General features: G+C 36.3%; 1 protein-coding gene across 13 annotated transcripts in view; it reads left to right on the top strand.

Moving 5' to 3' along the window:
- Nucleotides 1–27,171, top strand: part of MGA (MAX dimerization protein MGA) — a 146,006-nt gene that overhangs the window by 110,087 nt on the left and 8,748 nt on the right. For 5 of the 13 annotated variants that reach the window (XM_044925187.2, XM_044925185.2, XM_044925184.2 and 2 more), the window contains exons 10-20: nt 3,059–3,285; nt 4,670–4,846; nt 5,456–5,528; nt 6,842–7,359; nt 9,682–9,979; nt 11,270–11,896; nt 15,632–15,922; nt 16,113–17,629; nt 20,883–21,013; nt 23,834–23,885; nt 25,846–26,052. In XM_044925187.2, the coding sequence (XP_044781122.1) occupies nt 3,059–3,285; nt 4,670–4,846; nt 5,456–5,528; nt 6,842–7,359; nt 9,682–9,979; nt 11,270–11,896; nt 15,632–15,922; nt 16,113–17,629; nt 20,883–21,013; nt 23,834–23,885; nt 25,846–26,052 (4,118 nt within the window). The remainder of the gene's footprint in view (nt 1–3,058; nt 3,286–4,669; nt 4,847–5,455; nt 5,529–6,841; nt 7,360–9,681; nt 9,980–11,269; nt 11,897–15,631; nt 15,923–16,112; nt 17,630–20,882; nt 21,014–23,833; nt 23,886–25,845; nt 26,053–27,171) is intronic. The other 8 variants (XM_044925189.2, XM_044925190.2, XM_006066222.4 and 5 more) reach the window with 8 other exon arrangements.

Below are 27,171 nucleotides of genomic sequence, written 5' to 3'. Positions count from 1 at the left end.
AGTGTGAGGAAGTGGACTGTTGTTCTGGGTCTTGTGTGGAGTCTGTCCATTTTCATGGCTTCAGGTGTAGTCTCTGCCAATGGTAGTCTTAATTTTTAATGCTTACCCTAGTTACTGTCATTCCAATCTTAACACTGTCCTCAGCAGAACTCAATTCAATAGATTTTGTGAACTCTCCTGTTTACTGGAGCCACAATTTCTGTTTTATCCACAAAATTTAGAGTTGTTTTTGATTCTCTGTGAGGAATTAATATGTTTAGACATTTTAAGAGGTTTTCTTTGGAAGTATTGTGAAGTTATGAGCTATTATTTTCAAAAGAAAAAAAAGATGAAAAGGGTTCTTAGTAAATCCTTAGTTTATGGAGGCTTAGAAGGTCCTTAAAAGATGATTGAAAGAGGCAAGACAATATTGCTTGACCTGAAGCCTTTTATTTTTGTAGTAAAATTAAAATGTGTGAAATAATTCATAGAACTAGACAACAAAGCTTTAACCAAATGAGTGATAGAGGCTCTATATACACCACCTTCTTTGTAAGGGCACCCTGGTTACCCTTTTAAAAATTGCAACCATCCCCCTTAAGATATATACTCATACATACTCACTAAACAGTTTATCAGTACTTCTCTGGGCTTGGTTTTTTCTCATAAGCACTTGAAAATCCAACATATTTTCATTATTTTCCCTGTTTATTGACTATCTTACCCTCTTCCCTCTACAACTTAAATATAACCTACATGAAAGCAAGATTTTTTGATCAGTTTTGTTCATTACTGTGTCTACAAAGTCTGATACATATGAATGTTCAAATATTTGAATACCTGAATGAATACTGGGGTTTTAACAGCCTTTGTGAATTATGTGATAAATAAGCTAAGTTATAAAAGTTGGATAACAGAGGCTGCTAAGTAGCTAATGAATTAACTCAATCACATTCTAGCTCAGGTATTTTCCCCCTTTGTGTTTTTTTAATCTTTAAGCCTTTATTCAGTATTTTATAGTTATACTCTGAATGATGTTAGACTTAGGAGACTTACAGGCAAAATTATTCATCAGTAATTGGGTCTTAGTGTTCAGAGCAAATGGACTTCTTATGAGATCAGGTAGCAGTTTGGATAGTGCTTTGTTATGCAAGATTAAGTGTCAGTTGGTCCTTTTATGTGATTTTAGGCAAAGATTGTGGGTCTTTGGTTTAGAGCTATCCTCTCTGAGCACTGATCATTGAAACGCAAAACACAATGTTTGCTTCTCTTGTCTTATTGATGGGAATGGGCAATTTGCTTTTGAAAAAGAAGCCAGCAGCCTGTTAACCAAATCCTCCATTTAATTTGGTTAAGAATCAGTGCATGTTTTCCTTTGTATAGAACTTGTTGATGGTATGATTTCGTCTTAGGCTTCATTGCGTTCCTGTTGATGTATTCTTGCTTCTATGCTGAGTTCAGGCTGACTTCTGAATAGAAGTTGTCATCAGAAGGCAACAGTAACAGCTGTGGAACCAGATTGACTGGGTTTGATCCAGGTTCTGCCTCTTATTATTGGACTTCTCTGAACCTCCGCTTTTACAAAGTATCAGTTCAGTTGCTTAGTCTTGTCGGACTCTTTGTAACCCTATGGACTGCAGCACGTCAGGCCTCCCTGTCCATCACCAGCTCCCAGAGTTTACTCAAACTCAGATCCATTGAGTCGGTGATGCCATCCAACCATCTCATCCTCTGTCGTCCCCTCCTCCTGCCTTCAATCTTTCTCAGCATCAGGGTCTTTACAATTGAGTCAGTACTTCCCATCAGGTGGCCAAAGGATTGGAGTTTCAGCTTCAACATCAGTCCTTCCAATGAATATTCAGGACTGATTTCTTTTAGGATGGACTGGTTGGATCTCTTTACAGTCCAAGGGACTCTCAAGAGTCTTCTCCAACACCACAGTCCAAAAGCATCAATTCTTTGGTGCTCAGCTTTCTTCACAGTCCAACTCTCATATCCATACATGCCTACTGGAAAAACCATGGCTTTGACTAGACGGACCTTTGTTGGCAAAGTAATGTCTCTGCTTTTTGATATGCTGCCTAGGTTTGTCATAACTTTTCTTGCAAGGAGCAACAGTCTTTTATTTTATTTTATTTTAAGAGTCTTTTAATTCCATGGCTGCAGTCACCATCTGCAGTGATTTTGGAGCTCAAGAAAATAAAGTCCGCCACTGTTTGCACTGTTTTCCCATCTATTTGCCATGAAGTGATGGGACCAGATGCCATGATCTTCGTTTTCTGAATGTTGAGTTTTAAGCCAGCTTTTTCACTCTCCTCTTTGACTTTCATCAAGAGGCTCTTTAGTTCTTCTTCACTTTCTCCCATAAGGGTGGTGTTATCTGCATATCTGAGGTTATTGATACTTTTCCTGGCAATCGTGATTCCAGCTTGTGCTTCTTCCTGCCCAACGTTTCTCATGATGTACTCTGCATAGAAGTTAAATAAGCAGGGTGACAATATACAGCCCTGACATACTCCTTTCCCTATTTGGAACCAAATGGAAATAATAATATCTCAAGGACTATTGTTACAGTTATATGAATTAAAACATAGTAAGTGCTTAGAATCTGCAGATAGTGAGGTTCAAAAAGTACTTGTTATTTGTAAAATTAAAAAGTGTAGCATAGAATGATTATCTTTCCAGGATAATAGAGAAAGCCTCTTCTGATCATGTTAATTATAATAGCATTTCCTGTTAACTCTTTATCTTTTATCCATCTATATTTTTCTGTGTTGTTCTTCTTACTTGATACTATATGTTTATTAGATTGTTTTCTCCTGTGGATTATAAACTCTGTGAAGGCAAGAACTTTGTTTTAGTCATAGCTGTTTTCACTCTAGGATCTAAAACAGTGTCTGATTTATAATAGCTGTTCAACAAATACTTGGTTAATAAATTAATTAAGGTTCATGAGGGCCAACTAAAGGTTTCTTAGGGGGTATCTGTTCGATTATTTTAATGATTTAATGCTTTTTATGAGGGAGAATATTTTGACAATGCCTCAGTTAACTTTTGTCTTACCCTTCCTTTTGTTAAGCTATATGTGAAACAGAACCTGAACAGCCTGTTCGACATTACCCACTGTGGGTGAAAGTAGAAGGTGAAGTAGATCCAGAACCAGTGTATATCCCAACGCCTTCTGTCATTGAGCCTATGAAACCATTGTTGTTGCCTCAGCCAGAAGTTTTATCTACTACTGTGAAGGGCAAACTACTCACTGGAATTAAACCTGCAAGGGCATATACTCCCAAACCCAATCCTGTGGTAAGCTTGGCGTTATACATCTTTTATTGAAAGTTATAAAAATCATTTGTAAAGGTAATGGGTTTCAACCAGATTTTTGCTTTATATTTTGTGAATCATGGTGCTTTCAGGTAGTATGTCTGCAAGCCATCTCCCTTTCTGATTTAGTCAGTTTAATTGATGGCATTTAAAAAGTGTCATAAAAGTTGACAGAAAACAGCAAAATTCTGTAAAGCAATATCCTTCAATAAAAAATAAATTAATTTTAAAAATGTCATAAAAGTAGAGTGAATAGTAGTACGATTGACCCTTGAACAACAGGGAGGGTTTGGAGTGTAGACCCTTTGTGCAGTCGAAAGTCCGCGTGTAATGCTACAGTTAGTTTTTTGTGCCTGTGGTTCTGCATGTGTGGACTCAACCAACTGAGGATCATATAGTGTACTGTAGGATTTACTATTGAAGAAAAGCTGTACTTGGACCTGTGCAGAATTATTATAATTCTTAAAGATAGCTAAATCTCTCTTTAGGAGGATCATATCAAATTGGCTTTTAAAAAAATGACTGGGCAAAAGTCTTCTAAAGGTTCTCTTACTCCTATAGTATAGAATATTGAGTGATTGAGATGTAGTATGCACTATTAGAAAAGCATTAGGAAGAAACTTTAAAGAGTCACTGTGATCTTTTTAAAGCATATTGTCTTTATATACAATAAAGTTTAAGGTTTAAAATAATAGTTGCATGACCAGGTGAAGACAATAGGTAGAAGATCTGATGCTTCTCTTGTGTTAATAGCTTAAGCAGTTCTGATTATTAGTAAATCTATTTCAGTGTTTCTGTTTAATTAAATTGAAAGATTGTTCAGTACAGTGCTATTTAGTGTGGTCTCTATACAGTGCTAATATATAACTGTTACTAGTCTGTGATGAAATAAGTATAAAAACAGGTAAACATGTAGATATATATTTAAGATAATTTTAAGTGCCACAATAACACTGTGTTATTATCAAAAAGGAGATATTTAGAAACTTTTGCCACAAGTTGATAGAGAAATTTTTATCTATTAAATCTAATACTGAAAAACTTGATCTTTGTTTTTCTAGTAATTTATTTTACTGTCTTTTCAAAAATATCAGTCTGTGTGTGACAGGTAATTAAGAAATTTATCCTTCACTGCAGATAATTTGAGAACCACTGCTCTGGTGTGCTGAATTTTCTTAAAAGAGAAACAGATCCTTTCTGACTGCCCCAAGAGTCAGCACATACAAACTGTAATTTTACTATTTAAAGTTTGCATTAAAATTTTTTAAGTGCTGTAATAGAAGCAAAGATTACATCCTTTTCCTTTTGGAATCCTGGAGACTTTTCCCCCCAATATTTGGAATGTTTTGTTGTATGAAACTTACAGATCCGGGAAGAAGACAAGGATCCAGTCTACTTGTACTTTGAAAGTATGATGACTTGTGCCCGAGTTCGAGTGTATGAACGAAAAAAAGAGGAAGAGAGACAACCATCACCGTCACCATCCCCATCATTTCAGCAGCAGGGCTCATGTCATTCTAGTCCTGAGAACTGTAGTGTAAAGGTGAATTCCTTATTGCATAGATTTCTCTTTTTAACTTCCAATTCCTGGTTGCTAGTATTAGAATTTGCATTACTGTTGGTATAATATGAAGTAATTCTTTAGGGGCAGAGAAGGTTTACATAATGTGCATATCAATTTATGTTTCTCTGCATACCTATTCTAGAACATATTCCCTTAAGGTCATTTTAAAAGTATTACTCTTTCTGAAGTAGGAGTAATTTTGAAAATGTAAACATTTTTGATTTTAATAATGTGGTTTATTAGGATTTGAATCTTTCTGCATTGGTGAATTTTCTAGATAGTTGAAACTTGTTTCATTAAACATCAAATATTTTTCCTTCTTTATTAGAATTACACTATAAAATGCAATGTTAATTGTTTTCTTGGTAACTCAGTCACTATCACAGACGTTAAACAGCAAGACTACTTGTTTTTATGGTTGTATAGTGTGATGGTAATGCAACTGTGCCTGTGGATGTCAAGATGTTCTTTGAGTACTTTAATTTTTCTATTATTTTAGGCTTCCTTGAGAGATTTAATTCATATGTCCTAGTCTCTTGAGATTAAATATGTATTGAATTGAAGTATTTGTGTTGTTCTCTTTGTCAGGAGCCAGCTTCTGAACAGCAGCCTTTGAAACCACTCACTTGTGACCTGGAGGATGATTCTGATAAATCACAAGGTCAGAATGAAAACTATGATTTATCATTTGATCGTGATTATTAATATATAGATATGGACTATACTTATAATGAGGGGGAACCAAAGCTACCAATCCAGAGCATGTCTGCCTACCTTGTATCTAGTTTTGGTAAAAATAGAGACTACAGGTAAGTTTTTTTCCCAGTTCTTTGCTGTGTTTAACACTCCTGTTCTAAGAAATACAATTTGTTGGTATTCGTGGTATGGTGTGTTGTAAGAAACAGGATGAGGTCGGTGATTTTTTTAAAACTTCTTTACAAACCTCAGCAATATTGACATCATTAGTTACTGAAATTTTACCTGAGATTTTCAATAGTTGCTGCAGTTGGGGAATACAGAGGGAGAAAGGAAGGAGTATCACTGATTTATCTAGTAAATGTTACTGCTAGAATTAGTATGATGAAGGTAGTGTCTAGGGAATTAACTGTTTGTTTTTGATTTTGCTTCTTAAGACATCAGACATTTAAGCAGCAGTGTCTCCTAAACTTTTTTTATGGCATGATAAACATACAAAAGTGATAATGTTGCTAGCACATTGAGGCAAGTGGAGAGGGTGCCTGTTAGCATGATCACCCTGAAGGCTGAGGGGATCGCTATCCTGATGTATTGATAACTGTAGTACATTGGTTGGGAGATCCTGCTATAGAAATCTAGCTAGTGAAATGTATATTTAGTTAATGTGTTGCCATGAATGTAAACATACTTGAGGTGTGCGTGGTCTTGCATCAAATGTAGAAGTGGAACAATCATATCCAGAGGTACAGAAGTAGTTCTGAAATATTTGCAGTGGAAACTAGAGGTAGAGTGCAAGGGTTTTTTTCCCCAACAAAAACATCATCTTTCTTGCTGTTCTTTAGGGTTGACTCTACCCCTCACATATTACAAAGCATCTTGCAAGTGTCTTTGCTTTGCTTATATGGATAGCAAGTACACTATACTATATAAGCCTAACCCTGGTTATATACTTTGTTTGCAAGATAGTACCTTCTTATGTAAATAGTTAATGGCTTTTTAGAGCAATCTCAAGAGGGATTCACTTTTATTAAGAGAGCCCAGTGAGTAGAATAGTGAAGACTATTATAGTCTGATTTTCTGGAATCTTTGTTTTTTTCATGGAAAACTCCCAAATTGTGAGTGTCAGTTTACCACTGAAAGTCCATGGGAATGGGATACTGGGCAACTGTTGAATATCTATGCTCCTGGCACTTTTCTGAGAACTCAGGAAAAATGAAAATCTTTCAAAGTTCAGTACAAAATGCTATAATACAGAAATATCTTTCAATTCCTTATCAGAAAAGAGCTGGAAGTCTTCCTGCAATGAAGGGGAATCAGCTTCTACCTCCTATGTGCATCAGAGGTCACCTGGTGGTCCCACCAAACTGATCGAGATCATCTCAGACTGCAACTGGGAGGAGGATCGGAACAAGATTTTGAGCATCTTATCCCAGCACATCAATAGCAACATGCCACAGTCACTTAAGGTGGGCAGCTTCATCATTGAGTTGGCTTCTCAGCGAAAGAGCCGGGGTGAAAAGAATCCTCCTGTTTATTCTTCTCGTGTGAAAATCTCTATGCCATCATGTCAAGATCAAGATGATATGGCTGAGAAATCTGGATCAGAGACTCCTGACGGTCCATTATCCCCTGGGAAAATGGATGATGTCTCTCCCGTGCAGACAGATGCCCTGGATTCAGTGAGGGAGAGATTACATGGAGGCAAAGGTCTGCCCTTTTATGCAGGGCTTTCTCCTGCAGGGAAGCTTGTGGCCTATAAACGTAAACCCAGTTCAAGCACATCTGGGCTTATCCAGGTGAGAATTATCTTTAATCTGGATGTAGCACCTTTTTATACTTAGGTACCACCTTGATTTTTCATAGCCCTTTGTGGGCCTTACATTATTTATCTATGCATTCCCTGGGAACTGGGTGACAAAATCATCATCTCTTTTTGTAATAGGCCTAGGTTAGATGCATACCTAGGGTGAATTTTTGGCACATTTTACAAACAGAAAGGTAGAGCCCTGTATTAGTCTTTGTAGAAAGTTGCCCTTAAGCTGTTTTACCTAGGCTATAGTGATATTTTGACAGTCAAGCAAGAATAGTAAGGGATTCAGTCTAGTTCTTGGGATTATTATTAGCAGATAACTTTTAAAATAAAATGAAGTGAAGTTAATTTTTAAGATAAGCAATATATGTTTGAAAACTTGGTAGAAAATTTAAATTTAGGATTCAGTCTAGTTCTTGGGATTATTATTAGCAGATAACTTTTAAAATAAACTGAAGTGAAGTTAATTTTTAAGATAAGCAATATATGTTTGAAAACTTGGGAGAAAATTTAAATTTAGGAAGATGTTATTCAAATACATAAATTTTTAAAAAATTGAGCCACAGTTTATATATTTTATCTTTATTTGATTCATAGAGTTCTTGCTAGTCTAATCATTGTTACAGGGCAAATATCTATATCCTTGCTACGTAGTACTTCAGACAGATATATTAGTAAAATTACACTGGCATGTAGAAAATCTTTTTGAAGGAAAGTTCTGAGGTAAAATGTAGTCATAAGGTCCAAAAGAGTTTCTCCTTTTGTTCAGTGACATTAAATGCACTTTTATATCAGAGTACCAAATGTGGGGTCCTGTCTGACATTACTGCTAAGGTTACTTGACTTCACTAGCTCAGCTGCTTCTCTGGGTTAAGGACTGTGTCACCATTATAACTGATCTACTTAATTAAAAACTTTCTATTGCGGTTACCATGTAACTGCTTCTGTTGATATTTCTTGAACTCTTAATGATGAGAGTGTTTTCTCCTTGTTTAATTTACTGATTGATGCTTTGAGAATAGCAACTTACCTGATATTTTAGTGAAACTAGGCCCCCTTCAAATACAGTCATAGAAATTTTGTGTTCTCCTGTCTAGGACTCAGAATGCCCCCATAAAATACGAACCTGCATAGCAGTCAGGCCACTGTAAGGTATACTTTGGGAAAGCTGCCGAGTAGTCTTCAGAGCAAGTCCCAAAGGAGAAGACAGGAGTATCTGATCCAGACTCCACAGAGCCTGGAAAACTGTGCAGGAAAGTTTACTCTAGAATGGAAAGATCATATTCTTTGGATCAAACTCGGGGCAAATATATACCTGATCTGTATGGAAATAACAGTTTTATCTAAGTAACAGAATAATTTTTGTGTCTTAGAAGAGGGAGTAGCTTGGTGTAGCTCTTCTCCTTACCAGTTCTCTATTAATTTAGAGAGTAGGATTTTCTCTGCCTTACTCCACTTCCTCACCCCTTTAAATGATGGAAAAGAGAGACGGAAAAAGATTTCTTCTATAGTCATTTAGCAATAAGACATAGAGAACTTAAGTAAGAAACTTGGGAAGTTTTGTTTTCTTTCTTTTTAAAATGTGTAAGATGGGCAGTCTGTCAACTCAGGCAATAGAGAAGAATCTTTACCTCATTCATTGATTCACTTTCTTCTGACAATTTAGTGGCAACTTAAAAAAAATTACAATGAATTTCAACTAGCATTTATTTTGAGTCCAAGTTTTGTGCAAAAGATGAATATAGTTGTCTTCAAAACTGAATTTTTTGAAAACTGAAAACTAAGGTGACTTTGTGGCTTAGGTATTTGTAACAGTGACTTTCTCATAAGTTAAAGCAGACTTCCATATATTTTTCAAATATTAAGGACCCTTGTGAGAAAGCTTCATTATGCCTCTGGTCTCATCAGAGAGATTCTGTGAAACACAGTTACTCATTTTTATGCTGATGATTATTAATAGCTCAACCAATAATTGCTTATTGACAAGTAAAACAATTGGATGATTCCTTAGATTTGACTGTATCTTCCTCAAATCTAGAATGCAGGTATGATGAGTTTCTAAGATTCTCTGTTTTTAAACTTCCAAAATGAAGGAGATGAGATTAGTTGAGAATATCAGATGGCAGCATTTTTTTTTTCATCTCCTAAATACTCAGATTATACCAAATGGGAAAAGTCCATTTCTTTTTCCCTTTAAATCTGAAAAATTAGACTTTTAAAACCTTGTAAAAATGAAACCCTTGTCAAGGGAGATGAGTTAGCAAGAGAATTTTATCTTTACAGAATTTCTCTTTGCCACTTGTTTCAGGTTAATGGTAAGAGTTACCCGCAGGCTAAGTTGCTATTGGGACAGATGGGGGCATTGCATCCAGCCAATAGGCTAGCTGCTTATATCACAGGCAGGTTGCGACCCTCAGTCCTGGACCTCTCAACCCTCAGTACTGTCATCTCCAAGGTAGCATCCAATGCCAAGGTGGCTGCATCCAGGAAACCACGCACCCTGTTGCCTTCAACATCCAATTCCAAAACGGCATCATCTTCTGGCACTACAACAAATCGCCCTGGGAAGAATCTGAAGGCGTTTGTCCCGGCGAAAAGACCAATTGGTAAGTTGGACTGTTTATATGTTTTGGGAAGGGTTGTGACTTGGTGCTGGGCCAGTGGATACAGATATGGAGGTTGTAAAACTTAGAGAAATATAGAAATTAGTACTTTTTTTTCTTGATGTTTATCTTGCCTGAATTTAAATATTTTTTTAGTAACTCTTCTGATGACCTACAGTACTAAATAAATTGAGTTATAGTTAGTTTTATAGTTATTTCCCAGACGTTTAGACTGGTTTTGTTAACATAGACTTAGCTTTTTAATTTTGTTTTGCAGAAGGGAATACATATTCCTGAGTACTTCCCCTAATTTACCATTTCTCCTATGAGGACTGGTGTTTTTGGTAACCAATTATATGTATGTTCCCTGAATTTATGAAACCAAGGAGCTAGCAAAATCAAAATGCATTGTGTTAGTATAGACTTAGAGTAGAAGGCTCTTGTAAAACATAATTCTGGGAACATTGATTTATTATATTTATCCCTATTCTGTGAGTAAAAACCTAATTTATTTAACATCTTAGTGTTAGAGTCTGTGATAAATTGCCTCCTTAAATCATTTGTGTTTTAGAATTGACAGTATATACAGTTGATTTTATTGGATTCCTCTTTTTGTCTTTTTACATCTGTTTAGAAATGTTAAATAAAAATGTCATTTGCTGTGTTTTTATTCCTCTTAATAGGAAATTGAAATCTCTGGCTAAATGCTGGAGTTGTGTGAAGATGGAGTATATAGGCATTGCCTTAAAAAGAACTCTTTCTACCTCTTGTTAAAAAGGTAGCTTTAACTGGTGATTTAAAAAAAAAAAAAAAAAAGATCGTCTTATCCTGGCCTCTTCTGAAATGTCTTTTTGCATATTTCTAAAATGCAAAACTTGACTGTTTTGTAAAAGGACAGCAATAAAGAGGTAGAGGTGCTGTGACAGAAGGAAGTGGTGCAAACAGGTTTTAAAATTAGAATTAGGAATACGATTTCCTTACTTTCTTCCTCTGTTTTAGATGCTGAAGTTGTGTGCTGCTGTGCTATACAGTCTTTTTAGCGTTCTGGCAGTTAGACTGTATTGCATAACCAAAGGAATTTCAGAAGGAACATCCAATTTTATTCCCTTTAGTTAGAATTTTGAAAGTTAGGTTTGGGTGGACAGGTATGTTTGACTTCTGTGAGTGGAAATTACAGGTACGTACCTGTAAGAAATTGACCCAGTGGTGCACAATAAATGTTGATAAACACAATCACTACAAGAATGAAATATGAGAACTGAAGATTTTTGACCTGCAAATTTTTATTTGCAGCGGCTCGACCCTCTCCTGGTGGTGTGTTCACACAGTTTGTGATGAGTAAAGTTGGAGCCCTGCAGCAGAAGATCCCTGGAGTTAGCACACCCCAACCCCTAACAGGGCCACAGAAGTTCAGTATCAGACCTTCTCCAGTAATGGTCGTCACACCTGTGGTTTCTTCTGAGCCAGTTCAGGTGTGCAGCTCTGTGACTGCTGCTGTCACTACTACCACCCCTCAAGTGTTTTTAGAAAATGTTCCTGCTGTGACACCTACGACTGCTCTATCTGACGTGGGAACTAAAGAAACTACTTATTCTTCTGGTGCCACCACTGCAGGGGTTGTTGAGGTCTCTGAAACTAATACCAGCACCCTTGTAACACCTACCCAGTCTACAGCCACTTTGAACCTTATCAAAACGACTGGGATAACTACCCCTGTGGCTTCAGTTGCTTTTCCTAAGTCTTTGGTAGCATCTCCTCCAACCATAACTCTTCCTGTTGCTTCCACTGCCTCCACCTCCATAGTCGTGGTGACCACAGCTGCATCTTCTTCCATGGTGACCACACCAACTTCATCTCTGAGCTCTGTTCCCATTATACTCTCGGGAATTGATGGGAGTCCACCAGTGAGCCAGAGACCAGGTAAGGCCTAGATGTTACAAGCTGGTTTATTTTATAGCTGGTTATATAACTTTGTGGTTCTGATAGAATTACAGGTAAATATCAAGTGTTTCTGCTTTAACAGAAAAAAAAAAACTTTACATTCTGCAAAACTGAACACTAAAAATAATGGACTTCATGGTAAATACAGGGTTAGGACAGTCAGTGAACATTTGTGCAATTTTGTAACCAGTGAGTGAGTGAAAGTCACTCAGTCATGTCTGACTCTTTGCGACCCCATGGACTCTAGCCTGCCATATTCCTCTGTCCATGGAATTCTCTAGGCAAGAATACTGGAGTGAGTAGCTGTTTCCTCCTCCAGGGGATCTTCCCAGCCCAGGTATTGAACCCAGGTCTCTTGCATTGCAGGCAGATTTTTTACAGTCTGAGCCATCAGGGAAGCCCCAGAATGCTAATAAAAACTGTTAACCTTCGAGATAAACAGCCTTAACAGATGGTTTAGTGGGGCTAGAGATTTTCTCAGGAAATTAAAAATATTCGAAAGCATTAGAAGGGAAATGCTACATTTGGGAGTGGAACTCTGAGCCAGTAGAGCAGCCGTTAAAGTGGGAAGTGCAGCAGCTCTTGTGTGTTGAGAGCTAAGGGCTCATGTCTCTGAGGGAACCAAATGTAGGTGTGCCCAGTTTTGGGAGTGGGAGAGCTGCTGCTTTATATTTAAAAAGGACAGATCAGAGGGCTTCTGCTTATGTTGCAGCCAAGCTGAGGGCCTTTTCTCTTGCTTAAGATTAAAATTCTAGGTCCTTTTTTTTTTTTCTTTTTTCTTTTTTTTTAGGTCCTCTTGCCTAGTAAAAATCATTTGTGAATCAGCCCAACTCCTATATACTATACATTCTCTTAATTATTATACATAAACTGATTGAAATAGAAGTAGGGAAGCATATTTCTTTGTTTAGGACTTGGATATTTTATATGTCAACTTTTTAGTTAAAATTAATTTTTTTCTCTTGTTGACTTAGTTTAAATGAATTTGAAATAGAAATAGTTCACACTTTGGTCACTTTTATATCCTAATTCAACCAGTTAAAGTAACTTAGTAGACTCAAAGAAGAATTAGTATGGAAAGGAGTGTGAGAGATGCAAGATATAGTGTGTGTGTTAGTTGCTTAGTTGTGGCCAACTCTTTGTGACCCTACGGACTATAGCTGATGAAGCTCCTCTGTCCATGGACTTCTCCAGGCAAGGGTACTAGAGTGGGTTGCTATTCTCTTGTCCAGAGGATCTTCCTGACCCAGGAATTGAAGCCGGGTCTGCTGCATTGCAGGTAGATTCTTTACCATTTGAGCCACCAGGGAAGCCCCTACAGGATATAAGGGGGAATAAAATAACTGACAACAGTTCTGTCTTGGTTATTGATAGTTTTCCTACTAAATATTTTTGTCTTCAGGGGCATGGTTTAAATCCCTGTAGATATTTTAGGAAAGAAGGGATTTATAAATTGAAGTGCTGTTGAAAGGAAAAGTGGATGACAGTGTCAATTTTGTTGTCTTTTGCTACTTCCTGTCAACACACATACCAAAAATGGCTAATAATATTATTTCAAAAGTAAGATTGTGTTTGATGAAGCCTTTTTGATTTCCTTTTGAAACTCACAGTTCACATCTTGTCATATTTTAACTGGTCACATCTTCTAAATCATGTATTCTAACCTTTCTTTATATTTTTAATTATGTCATGAAACTGTGAAGTTGTTTACCTTTTGTAGTTCATTTTCTCTCAGATTTCAGTCACTCAGAACATACGTTCCGGTATTTTGCTCTGATTCCCATTTGTACTCTCATATAATTGATTTATTATTGTTATTTAAATCAAGTCAATTGTTCACTTAAGTATACTTTTAAAAGGAGCAGTATTACTGTAATTGGAAACCAACATTACTTGCCAGAATGGAGGATAGTCTCTTAAATAAATAAATGAACCAATAATAATAAAAAGTATCAAATACTAGCCAGCTCCTGTGTATTTTTAACATGTGACTTGTTCTCTGTTAATGAAGGAAGTTAGAAAATGCTGCAATAGTCTTTTTTTAAAATTTTAATATTAAAGACATAATATCAGAGACATAATTTCTTCTGTATTTAATCAAAAGATTAAAATTCTGACAGTATAATATGGTGTTATTCTATATGACATACCACCTTAAAGTATCTTATGTAATACTACTTGAGGAAATACTAGTTGTATATTTTCTTATCTGCTCTTTTATAAAAGGAGCTGACTCACATCACTGCCAACTTCTAAGGAAGTATGTGATTTTGTTATAGTTTCATAAAGTGGATCCCAACTCGGGGATTTAGACCTCTGACTTTTTCATTTGACTTTTCATCCTTTTGTCTTTCCCTTCTTCCCCTCTCACCCAGTGCAATAAATAATCACTTATTTAGTGTGTATATTAAAGGCTGCTTTGGGAGTAATTTGGTTTTGAATCATTCTGTAAAACTCAATTTGAATAGAAATTTTCAGGAAATTAAGAATGTTTTACTTTAACATGTTTCTTAATCACATAAGATAGATGAATTTTTTGTTTGTTTAAAAAGTTGCACACTATTTTTTTTTTTAATCAGTTTGGTCTTGTGTTGTTATTTCTTTTTCAAAAGTAATCATGGATCTTCTATAGTAATTTGTCATGTAAATGTTAAGGAGCATCACTTTCTTTTAGAAATTTGATACTTTTTTTAGGCAGAGTGCATATTACATATTAAAATCTTTGTTTTGTTTGGCTTGTTAATTTTTCTGTTTAGTGACAAACTGATGAAAATTTTTATTTAAAAATGTCAAAAAAAGAATAATTGAAAATAATAATGTTAAAGAAATTCAGTAATTTGAATGGTAATATTAGATCACTTTCATTTATGCTTACTATTATCATTATTCCTACTTCTTTATTCCTATGGCCAAAAACTTATACTGTTTTTTCCCATATCCTTGGTGTTTTCTGCCAGACATTGAAGTGCATCTTTCAGTACTATTAATGTTTTGAGATCTCTTTTAATTCACATCTTCTGCATTAAATTTCTACCTTTTCTGTTTCAAAACTATGTTTGCCTCTTCCTAACCAGGCTTTATTTCCCTACTTCTTTGATGTCTCTTAATTTCATTCCATTTTGGGGGGATATGTGTTTTTTTTCCTTCTAAAAAACAATTTTCACAAATCTGTATGCTTTGCTTATTCATCAGTGAACTTTAAAGGCCAAGAAGTTTTTTTGTACCTTGTGATTTTTAGTCTTTGACTTTGTCTTCCTTGAGTAAGACCTGTTAAACTAAGTCATAAGCCTGTTAAGTGTTAACAGCCTGAATTTTTAAGTCGTAAGCCTGTTAAGTGTTAACAGCCTGAATTTTTAAGTTGAACAGAAAATTTACTTGAACTTTAGTGAGAATCCAGGTTTAGAGGCATGCCTATGTTCTTTCTTTAGGCAGAAGTATTATCTCTTTAAATGTACCTCTTGACAGTTGATACTTTCTTTTTTTACCAATCTAAATGTAAGGCCCTGTAAACTGTGGTTAATACTTAAGTTTAAAGTAAATTATTCTCAGCCGTAAATCCTGTGAGTCCTATATCATGGACATAACAGAATTTTGCCAACTCTGTAATTTAAACTTCTACTTATTTGTAGCATGGTTAGATTCTTTGTCATAATTATTTTTTCCCAAGTATTAAAGGGAAATTCTGATACTATGTTTCCATTTCCTGTTTTTCAGAAAATGCCCCTCAGATTCCAGTGGCTCCTCCACAGGTCTCTCCTAACACAGTGAAACGTGCTGGACCTCGATTGTTGTTGATTCCAGTGCAGCAGGGTTCTCCTACTCTTAGACCTGTCCCAAACACACAACTTCAGGGACATCGGATGGTCTTGCAGCCTGTTAGGAGTCCAAGTGGAATGAACCTATTCAGGCACCCTAATGGGCAGATTGTCCAGCTTCTCCCTTTGCATCAGCTTCGAGGATCTAATAACCAGCCCAACTTACAACCTGTCATGTTTCGGAACCCAGGTATAAAGTTAGAGATATTTTTGATAAGTTTCTCTTTTCTTGAATCATTTGGTCATATGGTATATTTATATACCAGGATTGGTCTTATCAGTCTCTTGAAATCAATCACCTGTTAGGAAAAAAATACGTACTTTGAAAGCCTTTGATGTGGGCAGTGGTGATTTAAAATGCTTTTTTTTTTACTCGCCAGGGTCTGTGATGGGAATCCGTTTACCCACTCCTTCCAAACCGTCAGAGACTCCACCTTCTTCGGCTTCGCCCTCTGCTTTCTCCGTTGTGAATCCTGTAATTCAGGCTGTTGGGTCTTCTCCAGCAATGAATGTTATCACTCAGGCACCATCATTGCTTTCTTCTGGACCTAATTTTGTGTCTCAGTCTGGTACATTGACTCTGAGGATTTCCCCTCCTGAACCACAAAGTTTCACAAGTAAAACAGCCTCTGAAACCAAAATAACCTATAGTTCAGGAGGGCAGCCTGTTGGTACAGCCAGTCTTATTCCTCTCCAGTCTGGTAGTTTTGCCTTGTTGCAGTTCCCAGGACAAAAGCCTGTTCCCAGCTCCATTCTTCAACATGTTGCTTCACTTCAGATGAAAAGAGAATCTCAGAATACAGACCAGAAAGATGAAACAAGCTTTTTAAAAAGAGAGCAAGAAACCAAGAAGGTTCTGCAGTCAGGAGAAGCTGTAGAGCCTGAGACTAATATAATAAAACAAAACTCAGGAGCTGCTGTCTCAGAAGAAACTCTGAATGATTCCTTGGAAGATGGGGGTGATCATTTAGATGAAGAATCCCTTATAGAAGAAGGGCCTACAGCTGTTAAACCTTCTGAGCATGTCTATAGCACTGGCTCACACGCAGGTGAAGACTATAAAGATGTTGAGGAAGAATATGGGATTAGGAACCATAACAGTTCCAAAGAAAAACTGACTGTTATAGAAGTTAAGACCATTTCTGGAAGACCCAGTAACATGACAGTCCAAAGTGTGAATAATGTGCAGCTTAAAAAACTTGGTGATGTGAAAGTGGAACAGCAGAAAGGCTTAGACAATCCAGAGGAAAAATCAAATGAATTTCCAATTATCTCTAAAGAAGAAAGCCAAGTTGAATTTTCAGGCAGTAGAGTTGCGGAGCAGCAATCTAATCCAAAGCCAGAGGCCAAGGAGAAGGAATGTGGAGAGTCTCTGGACTTGAAGGACAGCATTAAGGAGAGGTGGAGAAAACACTTAAAGGGCCCTTTGGCCCAGAAATATGTTAGAACTTCACAAGAAGGCAAGAATGAGACAAATGAGCAATTAATTAAAGAAACAAAAACTTGTAAGGAAAATTCAGATGTGTTTCAACAAGAACACAGTATCTCTGATTTACTTGGAAAAAGTGGAACTACTGAGAATGCCAGAATTTTAAAAACTGAATGTGATTCTTGGAGTAGGATTTCTAGTCCTACAACCTTCTCCATTGTCCCTAGGAGAGCTGCCAAAGGGAGCAAAGGGGATGGACATTTTCAAGGTCACTTACTGCTCTCAGGAGAACAGATAAAACCAAAGCAAGAGAAGACGGGTGGCAGAAGCAGTACTGACTTCACTGTTTTGGAGTTGGAAGAGGAAGACGAAGAAGATGAGAATGAGAAAACCGATGATTCTATTGATGAGATTGTGGATGTTGTTTCTGACTACCAGAGTGAGGAGGTTGATGATGTAGAAAAGGTGGTGAGCCCATTTTTGTTGTGACTGAAACCTCAAGAATTTAAATGATTCATTAGAGACAATAGCTTTTCCAGAAGATAACTAAGACCTGATACATTCAATTGGATGCCTAGGTTTAAATCATGATTAAATGACTTTGTAGTTTTTAGGCTGTGTCAGTCAGGTAACATTTATTGAGCTTATATTGTGTTTTGAGACTTCTCTGATATACAGGAAGGCTGGTTTAAGCCTTGGGGGAATAGATGCTTTGAGAGTCCCTATCAAATTAGGTTTTTTGTTTATTTTTTTAAAAAGTCCTAAAATCACTACTCCCATTTGATCTCAGTTTTTTTTTCACATTTTTTATGCAAAGTTATTGTAGCTTATCTGGTAGATATATATAAGAAACAGGGAATGGGTGGCCTTAGAACTGGAAGACAATTTGTCTATCAGCATTTGTAGAGATGTTTTTTGTTTTGGAGAGAAATGAAAAACATCATTTAATATTTTATTATCACCCTGCCTAAAGTTGCTTTCTAACCATCTCCTAAAGTTAAATAATTAGTGTCTAGAATTTGTACTCTAACCTCTGGTCATCTTCCTTTGTAATTTGACCTTTATAATTTATTTTTATTTTTTTATTTTGCCGAAGCCATTTTTATAGACTTCTGTGTAGAGTTGTGTTTGCTGAGCTAAGTAATTGAGCATCAGTATGATATAGGGCAGGAATTGGGCAAACTTTTTTGTAAAGGGCCAGTTTGTAGATATTATAGACTTTGCAGGCTAGATGACTTGCTTTTGCAGCTACTCAGTTGCTGCTGTAGAGGGAAAGCAGCCATAAACAGTAGTAAGTGAATGAGTGTGGCTGTGTTCCAGTAAAAACCTCAGTTACAAAAACAAATGGGGGGCTGTGGTGTGCTGTCCCCTTCCCCTGATGTAAAACATAAGGAGGTTATAGCCATCTGCCTGTGGGGTGTCTTGAAATCGAAATTGAGATAACACGGCCGTTTGCAATGATTGTCTTGCATGGCAGTTTTAGAATTTCACTCCTTTTGAGATTCATTTGTTCTCTGTGTTACCTGGTCCTCCTCCGTTAATGCCTAACTGTCTTAGGCAGATAAAATATAGCAAAAAGGTTTATATTTTAAAATTCTAAAATGTCTACGTTTTGAAATGTTTCTATGTCATTATTTCTGAACCTCACTTGTCTCATTTGTAAATGAGATGGATAATTCTATATGCATTTGCCTTGCATTCTATCTATAACCTTATCCTTTTGGAGGACTTACATCTGTAGGTAGTTTGCCAATCTTGTTGCAGTTTTTGCAGTCTCATTATAAGTCAGCCTAGGTAAGCATCAGACCAAAAACAGTCCAGCTTTATTTTAATCAAAATTTTTTTCTATTATGGTTTATTACAGGATATTGAATATAGTTCCATGTGCCATACAGTAGGATTTTGTTGTTTATCCATTCTATATATAATAGTTTGCATCCAGTCCATCCTTTACTCAATACTTCTCCCCCTTGGCAACCACAAGTCAAAAACAGTCCTGCTTTAAAATCAGTGAAAACAAACAAAAAAATCAGTGAAAACTATTGCTATCAGTAGAACTGACTTAATGGAACCTTTAGAGTGTCTTAGTCATACAGAGTGGCATTGCTTGAACTTCCAAATAGGAAATCTGACAGGTACACTGGCCATTTTAAAGTAAGGGCATTCAAATTTAAATTCTACATTGTATTTATGTATATGTTTGACACCTATGATAGCTTTATGCCTGTATTAAGCATTGTATTGGAATAGTGTAAGGAAAGTTGTGAATAACCTTTTTAATTTAAATCTTCCCCAATTAAGTTAATTGGATATTATTTACAAAGCCTCTAATTAAAGCCATGTCATTACATATTCGTCAGTTTAAATATTATAAAGCATCTGCCTACATTAGTATTCAAACTTTTGGGCTTCTGTTGGTTTAGATTCCCAAAGTTAACTTTAATATGCATTGATTAATACACAATGTTTAGATGATGATTAAATTGGGGATCATAAATGATGACTTGAGTCATTTATGTCTGGTTAGCCATAGGGAGCCTGTAATTTGGGAGTAAGTAATTTTTCCGGTGAGATTAAAATAGAGCTAGTAAAAAAAAAATAAATAAAATAGAGCTAGTAAAGTGATAGGGATGCTTCATTTTGAGTGTGCTTCGTTGGTACAGTACAGTTACAGATGACATATTCTGTGTTTAGTTTCTGGCATAATAAACACTGTTTTTAAAGGTGGACTTAGAAATTCTATCTGCATAGCCCATAATCCATATAGTTTATATGCATGCTAAGTTACTTCAGTTGTGTCTGATTCTTAGTGACCCTATGGACCATAGCCCACCAGGCTTCTCTGTCCGTGGGATTTTCCAGGCAAGAATACTAGAGTGGGTTGCCGTCCCCTCCTCCAGGGGATCTTCCCAACCCAGGGATTGAACCCATATCTCTTACATCTCCTGCATTGGCAGATGAGCTCTTTTGCCACTAGTGCTACCTGAGAAGCCCCTCTTATAGTCCTCTGTTGTGAGTTTCTTTGGTAGGTGCTCAATAAATGCTTACCGATTGACTCATCTTTTGGTATAATAAGCAGTACAGCAAGCCTGGGCTTCTTTTGGTATCTGAAATTCTTCAAAAGCTCTCATTCTGTGGGATTGAGATTCTTAGAAGATTGGGCTATATTCTGTTTGCATATCTGCCTTGAATGTGTTTTTGTGGGTGTTTAATATGGGGTTAACCATGAAGCACTGTTACACTAGAACTTGAGTTTTTCTGCTTTCTACCTTCTCCCTCACCACGTTTTATTTGATTGCTATTTAATCTTTAGATTTATGCAGCTTTAGTATATCTGAACTTGAATTTGTCCACTTGCAGTAATATTGAAGCATCAGCACAGCCCTTTGGAGGCTCTGTCTCTTTAGTCTGATCTTTGTTGGGTTGTCAAAAAAGTTTGTTCAGGTTTTTCTATACCATCTTGTGGAGAAACCTGAACGAACTTTTTGGCCAACTCAGTGTATCTGTGATTTATAATGTAGTTCTTGGTTGTTAGCCCTAACCATATGCTGTCTTTATGACTTAATTCCATTTTAAGATTAACAGGTTTAGGGTTATCAGTACTCATGGTTTAAGATCAATGTTTGGCACTGGTTGGCTTTATAAGGGAAACAATCAGTTGAAAAATTTAGGTGTGCTTGCTTCCCAATGCTTTATTTACTGTTGGACTGGTGTATTTCAGAATAACTGTATAGAATACATTGAGGATGATGAAGAACAAGTGGACATTGAGACTGTAGAAGAGCTTCCTGAGGAAATTAAAATCGCCCACATGAAGAGCACAGCTGTCCATACAGAGATTTTGAAACAGCCGTAAGTCTTATTTTTCTTTGGATTGTTATTTCTTGTTGTATTGTGACCATAAGCAAAACTGAATGTTCTAGTCAAGAGTTCTGGGTAATTGACATAGTTCCTTTATTTCTCTAGCTTTTTATCTTATTAGTAGATGAGGAAAGGAGCTGAAATTCAGAGGTAATTAACTTCCTTGTTATTGCTAGGAAACAGTATATAAATGTGAATAACATGCTTTCTGAGCCTGATACCTTGGCATTAAAATACTAGTTTGGCTAGTTTGTAGCTATTTAACCTTGGGCAAGTGTGTAATCTTTCTAACTCTTAGATTCTTTACCTGTGAAATGAGGAAAATGCCCTTTTTTAAGGCATTAAATCATATAATATATGAAATAACTAGTATAACTGACACAGTGGATTACTCAATAAAGTTCTTTATCTTTTAAGAATACGGTTGTAAATTCTAAATGTGGTTACTTTGCTAGTTGAACGGGTGAAGTACAGTTAGAAAAATTTTTCTTCCTGTTCAGCTGATGAGATGAAAACAGAGAGAATGATAAGATGACTTAGGAAAAAAATGTTATGCCTTAGTAAACCTTATATTGATTAAGAATTGGGGTATGAGAGAAAGAAGGTAAGAGTTATTTTGTGCCAGACATTGTGCTTTTCAAGCTATTATATCATCAGCTACCTAAAGTAGCAATGAGTTGAGAAAGAGTAATTCTTCACTCCTAGTGAGAAAGTCTAAGGTAGGGATATGGTGGTATTTTTCTTCACTCCAGGGCTATTTGGAGGGTCCTTCAATTACCTGGATTCCCAGTTAGTGCTAATGGTAAAGAACCTGCCTGCCAGTGCAAGCGACACAGGTTCAGTCCCTTGGGTGGAAAGATCCCCTGGAGTAAGAAATTGCACCCCACTCTAGTATTCTTGCCTGAAGAAAACCATGGCTAGAGGAGCCTGGCAGGCCACAGCCCGTGGGGTTGCAAAGAGCTGAACATGACTGAGCACACACAAAACACCTCAGTTGCCTGTTGGTTATGATTGAAAGAATTTAAATCTCTTAAAAACTTAATTAGACTTAAATTCAGTAATATTGCAGGATGTAAGTTCAGTATACTAAAATTGAGTTCTAAAACAATAGCAATAAACAAAAAAAAATTAAAAATACAAAAAAGCTGTTTGGGATTTTTGATAGAATCAATAACATTTTATAAAAGTCTTACACAACTTTTTGATAGAAGTTGTGTAAGACTTTTATAAAATGTTATTGAAAGACATTGAAAAAATGAAAAAACAAACAAACATTGATGAAGATTTCAATAAACAGATTCCATCTTTATGGACTGGAATAATAAAGGGCCAGGAATAATTAACAGTTAAAGAGCACAAACTGTAAAGGAACAGATTGTTAAAAATTTCTGTCAGTAAAAAGGCGATTTCAGACTGTAAGGAAAATATTTGCAATATGTGTTAGAGGATTAGTATCAAGGATATAAAATAATTCTTACAAGTCAGTAAGAAAACGGTGATCCATGGGCTTCCCTACTGGTAAAAATCTGCCTGCCAATGCCGGCAACATGGGTTTGATTCCTAATCCAGGAAGATCCCTCATGCCTTGGAGCAACTAAGTCCATGGGCTACTGCTATCAAGCCTGTGCTCTAGAGTGCAGGAGGTACAACTGCTGAGCCCATGTACTGCAAGTATTGGAGCCCGTGCTCTAGAGCCTGTGTTCCACAAGAGAAGCCACTGCAGTGAGAAGCCTGCAAACCACACAACTAGAGTAGCCCCTGCTCACTGCAACTAGAGAAAAGCGTGTGCAGCAATGAAGACCCAGCACAGCCAAAAAGAAATATATAAGATTAAGTAAATTTTAAAGAAAAAGGAAAGAAAAGTATGAGCCAATAGAAAGGTAAGTAATGGATATCATGGGCAATTCACAGAAGAGGAAACCTGGACTGCCAATAAACATACACAAATTTGTTCCCCCCTCACAAGTAATTAAGGGAAATAAAGATTAAACCATAATGACTTTACAAATTTATACCCAGAAGTTTGGCATAAATTGAGATTTCTGAAATAATGTTGGCTAGTTGTGGAACAATGGGAACGTACTACAGGTGGGGTGGGGGTATGAGTTATTATTACCTCTTTGGGGAGCAGTGCGATGTGACTACAGTTGAAGATGTGCATGCATTTCTTCTATCCATCAGTTCCACTCCTAGATATAGATTCTAGAAGGGTTCACGCACATGTAGAAGGGGTCATGTGTGGGGTTGTCCATTCCAGCATTTGCCATTGTGAACATTTGGATGCAATGTAAATAATTACTAACATACTAAAAAAATAAAATTTAGAGAAGTTATACTTTGGAATACTATATAGCAGTTAAAATGATCAAACTACAAGTATTAACATATCTCATATGTAATGTTGAATGAAATCAGTTGAAGAAAGATACACATTACATATGTTTAAAATGCTACACAATATTTTCTTTTTCAAGATGAATCAGTACATTCCTAGTAAAACTATATGAGAAGGAAGGAAGGCGGATATTTTATTTCTTAGGCTGAATGACAGATACCTGGATGTTGATTATGTATTTTGTTTGTACAGTTTTACGTCTTTGAAATATTTCACAATTGAAAAATGTAATTTGAAGTTTTAGGGTTTTTTTGGGAGAATTTGAGAAAAAAGGATATTGTTGAATAAATCATATTGTCACAAATGGGAATATGGGAAAAGAAGCCAGTCACAGTTTAGACAATTAGGGGTGGTTTGAAATAGGTCTTAGATTATTGAATTTTGATAAGACTTTGGAAAATACTGTCTTTATTTAGGTGCTGTACGCCTGTATCTGCAGATGAAAAAGCTACTGAAAGGAGTCGAAAGGTATTTACAGTATATTTAATGATAATTGCTCATTTAATAAAATTTATAACATTTGTCCTTACAGGTAAAACAACATTAGTTACATTAATTATGACTTTTTTCAGGGCTGCTTTTACCAATGAGTTAATATAATCAGCTCCCCTCCCCTCTTAATGAAATTACACTACTACTGTTTTTTTTTTCCTAATTATCCCCACCCCCGCCCCACCTAGTTGATAGAATAATTTAGAGGAATTAAAATGGGCATGGAATTTGTGAAACTTGATTTGTTTATTTGAAAACTAATTGTATAATGTAATGATGTGATGTGAAATAGGCTAGCATTCTTTCTTATCTAGACTCCTGATTTTTTCCAGTGACCTAAAAAATTACTTGTTATCTGAAATAATGGCTGGCAATTCAGGGAGCAATGAGATTATAAATTTTCTTTGTTTTCTTAATATATTGTTTAGGATATCATGGTACCATGATTAAGCAAGATTTTCTCTTTATCCTTACTTAACACTGTGGAGGAATTAATTTCAATTTTGAAAAATGTATAAGTACAAATTACAGATTGGGAGATAAAAGAGGGAAGAAGAAATGAAAGGATATAAGTACTGATACCCTCGTTTTACAGAGACACTGTCTATTGTGGATGAAATGAGAAATGGAGATAGAATTATATTCTAGTTGCAAAGGGATCAATAGAAGAACTAAATGATTTATCTGTATTAGGAAGATGGGATGGTGAGATACAAGAGAGTAGTGAACTGAATTCTTTTCTGCATCAGATCAGATCAGATCAGTCGCTCAGTCGTGTCCGACTCTCTGCGACCCCATGAATCGCAGCACGCCAGGCCTCCCTGTCCATCACTAACTCCCGGAGTTCACTCAAACTCAAGTCCATCGAGTCGGTGATGCCATCCAGCCATCTCATCCTCTGTTGTCCCCTTCTTTTCCTGCCCCCAATCCCTCCCAGCATCAGTCTTTTCCAATGAGTCAACTCTTTGCATGAGGTGGCCAAAGTACTGGTGTTTCAGCTTTAGCATCATTCCTTCCAAAGAACACCCAGGACTGATCTTTAGAATGGACTGGTTGGATCTCCTTGCAGTTCAAGGGACTCTAGGGACTCTTTTCTGCATAGCAGGAAGTAAATAGTTAAAAATACTGTTTTAACTTAGGATATAGACTTAAGAAGCAGAAAAAGCAACTCAAAGAATAAAAGTTGTTGTTTCTGAGGATCCAGGTATAGGTGCAAGGCACAGTTGCTTTTCATTATAAGCTCTTTACATTTTTGTATTTTAAACCCGGTATGCATCTTAACTATTTCTTTAAATGATTTAAAAATAGAATTAGAATAAATAAGAGAGAAAGGAAGCCTAAGGCATCCTGAGAGTTAAGGAAGACTTTCCTGAAAAATGCAAAGGTTTGCATTTAATTGTGAAGTCATAAAGGAGGGTGGAAAGGGATAGGTGCAGGCAACAACCTGTGTAATGACAGGGAGGTGTGGGATTATAGAGTGCTTAGGAAATTTACAGCACTTTGGAATGGTTGGAGACAACAGTGATTTAGGAAGAGTGGCAGTTGATCCTTTCCCAAATTGTAAAGGGTCTTTACAGTATTTAAGAAAACATTTTAAACTTGTTTTCCACTAGTCAAGTTTTTCATGTAATTTGTGTCATAAAAACAACTCTCAATAATAAATTATACACATAAGCTTTTTTAGAGTCCCTCTCTCAATCCCTCATTTGAAAACTGCTGATATTTGAGCTGAGAAGTGATATCACATTAGCATGTTTTAGAATTTACACTGTTGATTTGGAGAAAAGATAGACTGGTAGTAAGAGGACCAACTGAGAGGCTATTAAAATACTCTAGGCAGAAGATGGTTGGTGTCTGATATAGAACAGTCCCATTGGTGTGGTGGAAAGCGAGTAGATGTGAAAGATACTTAGGAGGCAATCTTTTGTTTGGATAGGCTGCACAAGTTCCTCTAAAGCTAAAACCTGATTATTGGAGTGAAAAACTACAGAAAGAAGCAGAAGCTTTTGCATATTATCGCCGGACACACACTGCCAATGAGCGCCGCCGCCGTGGTGAAATGAGAGATCTCTTTGAGAAGTTGAAGATCACATTGGGGTTACTTCATTCTTCCAAGGTTTCCAAAAGTCTCATTCTTACTAGGGTAAGTCTGTGTAAATGACAGACAAATAAGAGCTTGACTAAAAGAATCTTCTTTAGATACATAAAAGGAAAAGGAAGAAAATTGAAATAGAACTTGTGTTTATCATTTGAATGTGGACTAGTGAGTGTCCAATAAATCCCTTTGGAAGAAAATCCTCATGTTCAATCAGAGTTGCTTTTCATTGAAAGTCAGATTCTGAACCAGCAGAGTTAATTATTCATTTTTAAAATAAAGTTAGAAACTGATAAACTCTATTTACAACAATTTCTGTAAACTATTGTTTTCCATAGCACTTAGAAAAGTTTGTTACGACACTGATGTATAGAACAGTCTTATGGACTCTGTGGGAGAGGGAGAGGGTGGGAAGATTTGGGAGAATGGCATTGAAACATGTAAAATATCATGTATGAAATGAGTTGCCAGTCCAGGTTCGATGCACGATACTGGATGCTTGGGGCTGGTGCACTGGGACCACCCAGAGGGATGGAATGGGGAGGGAGGAGGGAGGAGGGTTCAGGATGGGGAACACATGTATACCTGTGGCGGATTCATTTTGATATTTGGCAAATCTAATACAGTTATGTTAAGTTTAAAAATAAAATAAAATTAAAAAAAAAAAAAAAGTTTGTTATGGTGAAAGACACAAGACAACTACTATTTTGACATACTTCTTAATGGTTGACAGTCACTTTAAAGGAAACTGTAGTATTCAAGCTAGCAGAAGTTTTAATTTTGCATGTAGAATAATAGCTAAGGTAATTTTGTTTCAATTGCTTATAATTAAAGGTTGGAAGTGTATAAGGCAAGCATTTTATCCCTCTAGAACAAGGTGGTTTCAACCAGATATTGCTTAGAGTAGCAGTTGATTTTAAAGTTGATTATTAAAATCTAAGCAGAGTAAAATGTTTTCTATCTCCTTGCAGTAGTGAAAATACCACTCAGTGGTGCTCTTCGTAAATAATCACTTTCCCTAGAAGTAGAAGCCAGAAAAGCCTCCTTTTTGGAATTGACTTTTTTTTTCCACTTGTATACTTTATTATTTAAATTTTTATTAGAGTATAGTTGATTTACAATGTTGTGTTAGTACGTTAGTTAGCTGTGTTAGTGAACCAGTTACAC

This window comes from Bubalus bubalis, chromosome 11 (assembly GCF_019923935.1).
Source record: "Bubalus bubalis isolate 160015118507 breed Murrah chromosome 11, NDDB_SH_1, whole genome shotgun sequence".
Lineage (NCBI taxonomy): Eukaryota > Metazoa > Chordata > Mammalia > Artiodactyla > Bovidae > Bubalus > Bubalus bubalis.
Note: the sequence above shows the minus strand (reverse complement) of the source record. Positions and strands in the feature narration are given on the sequence as shown.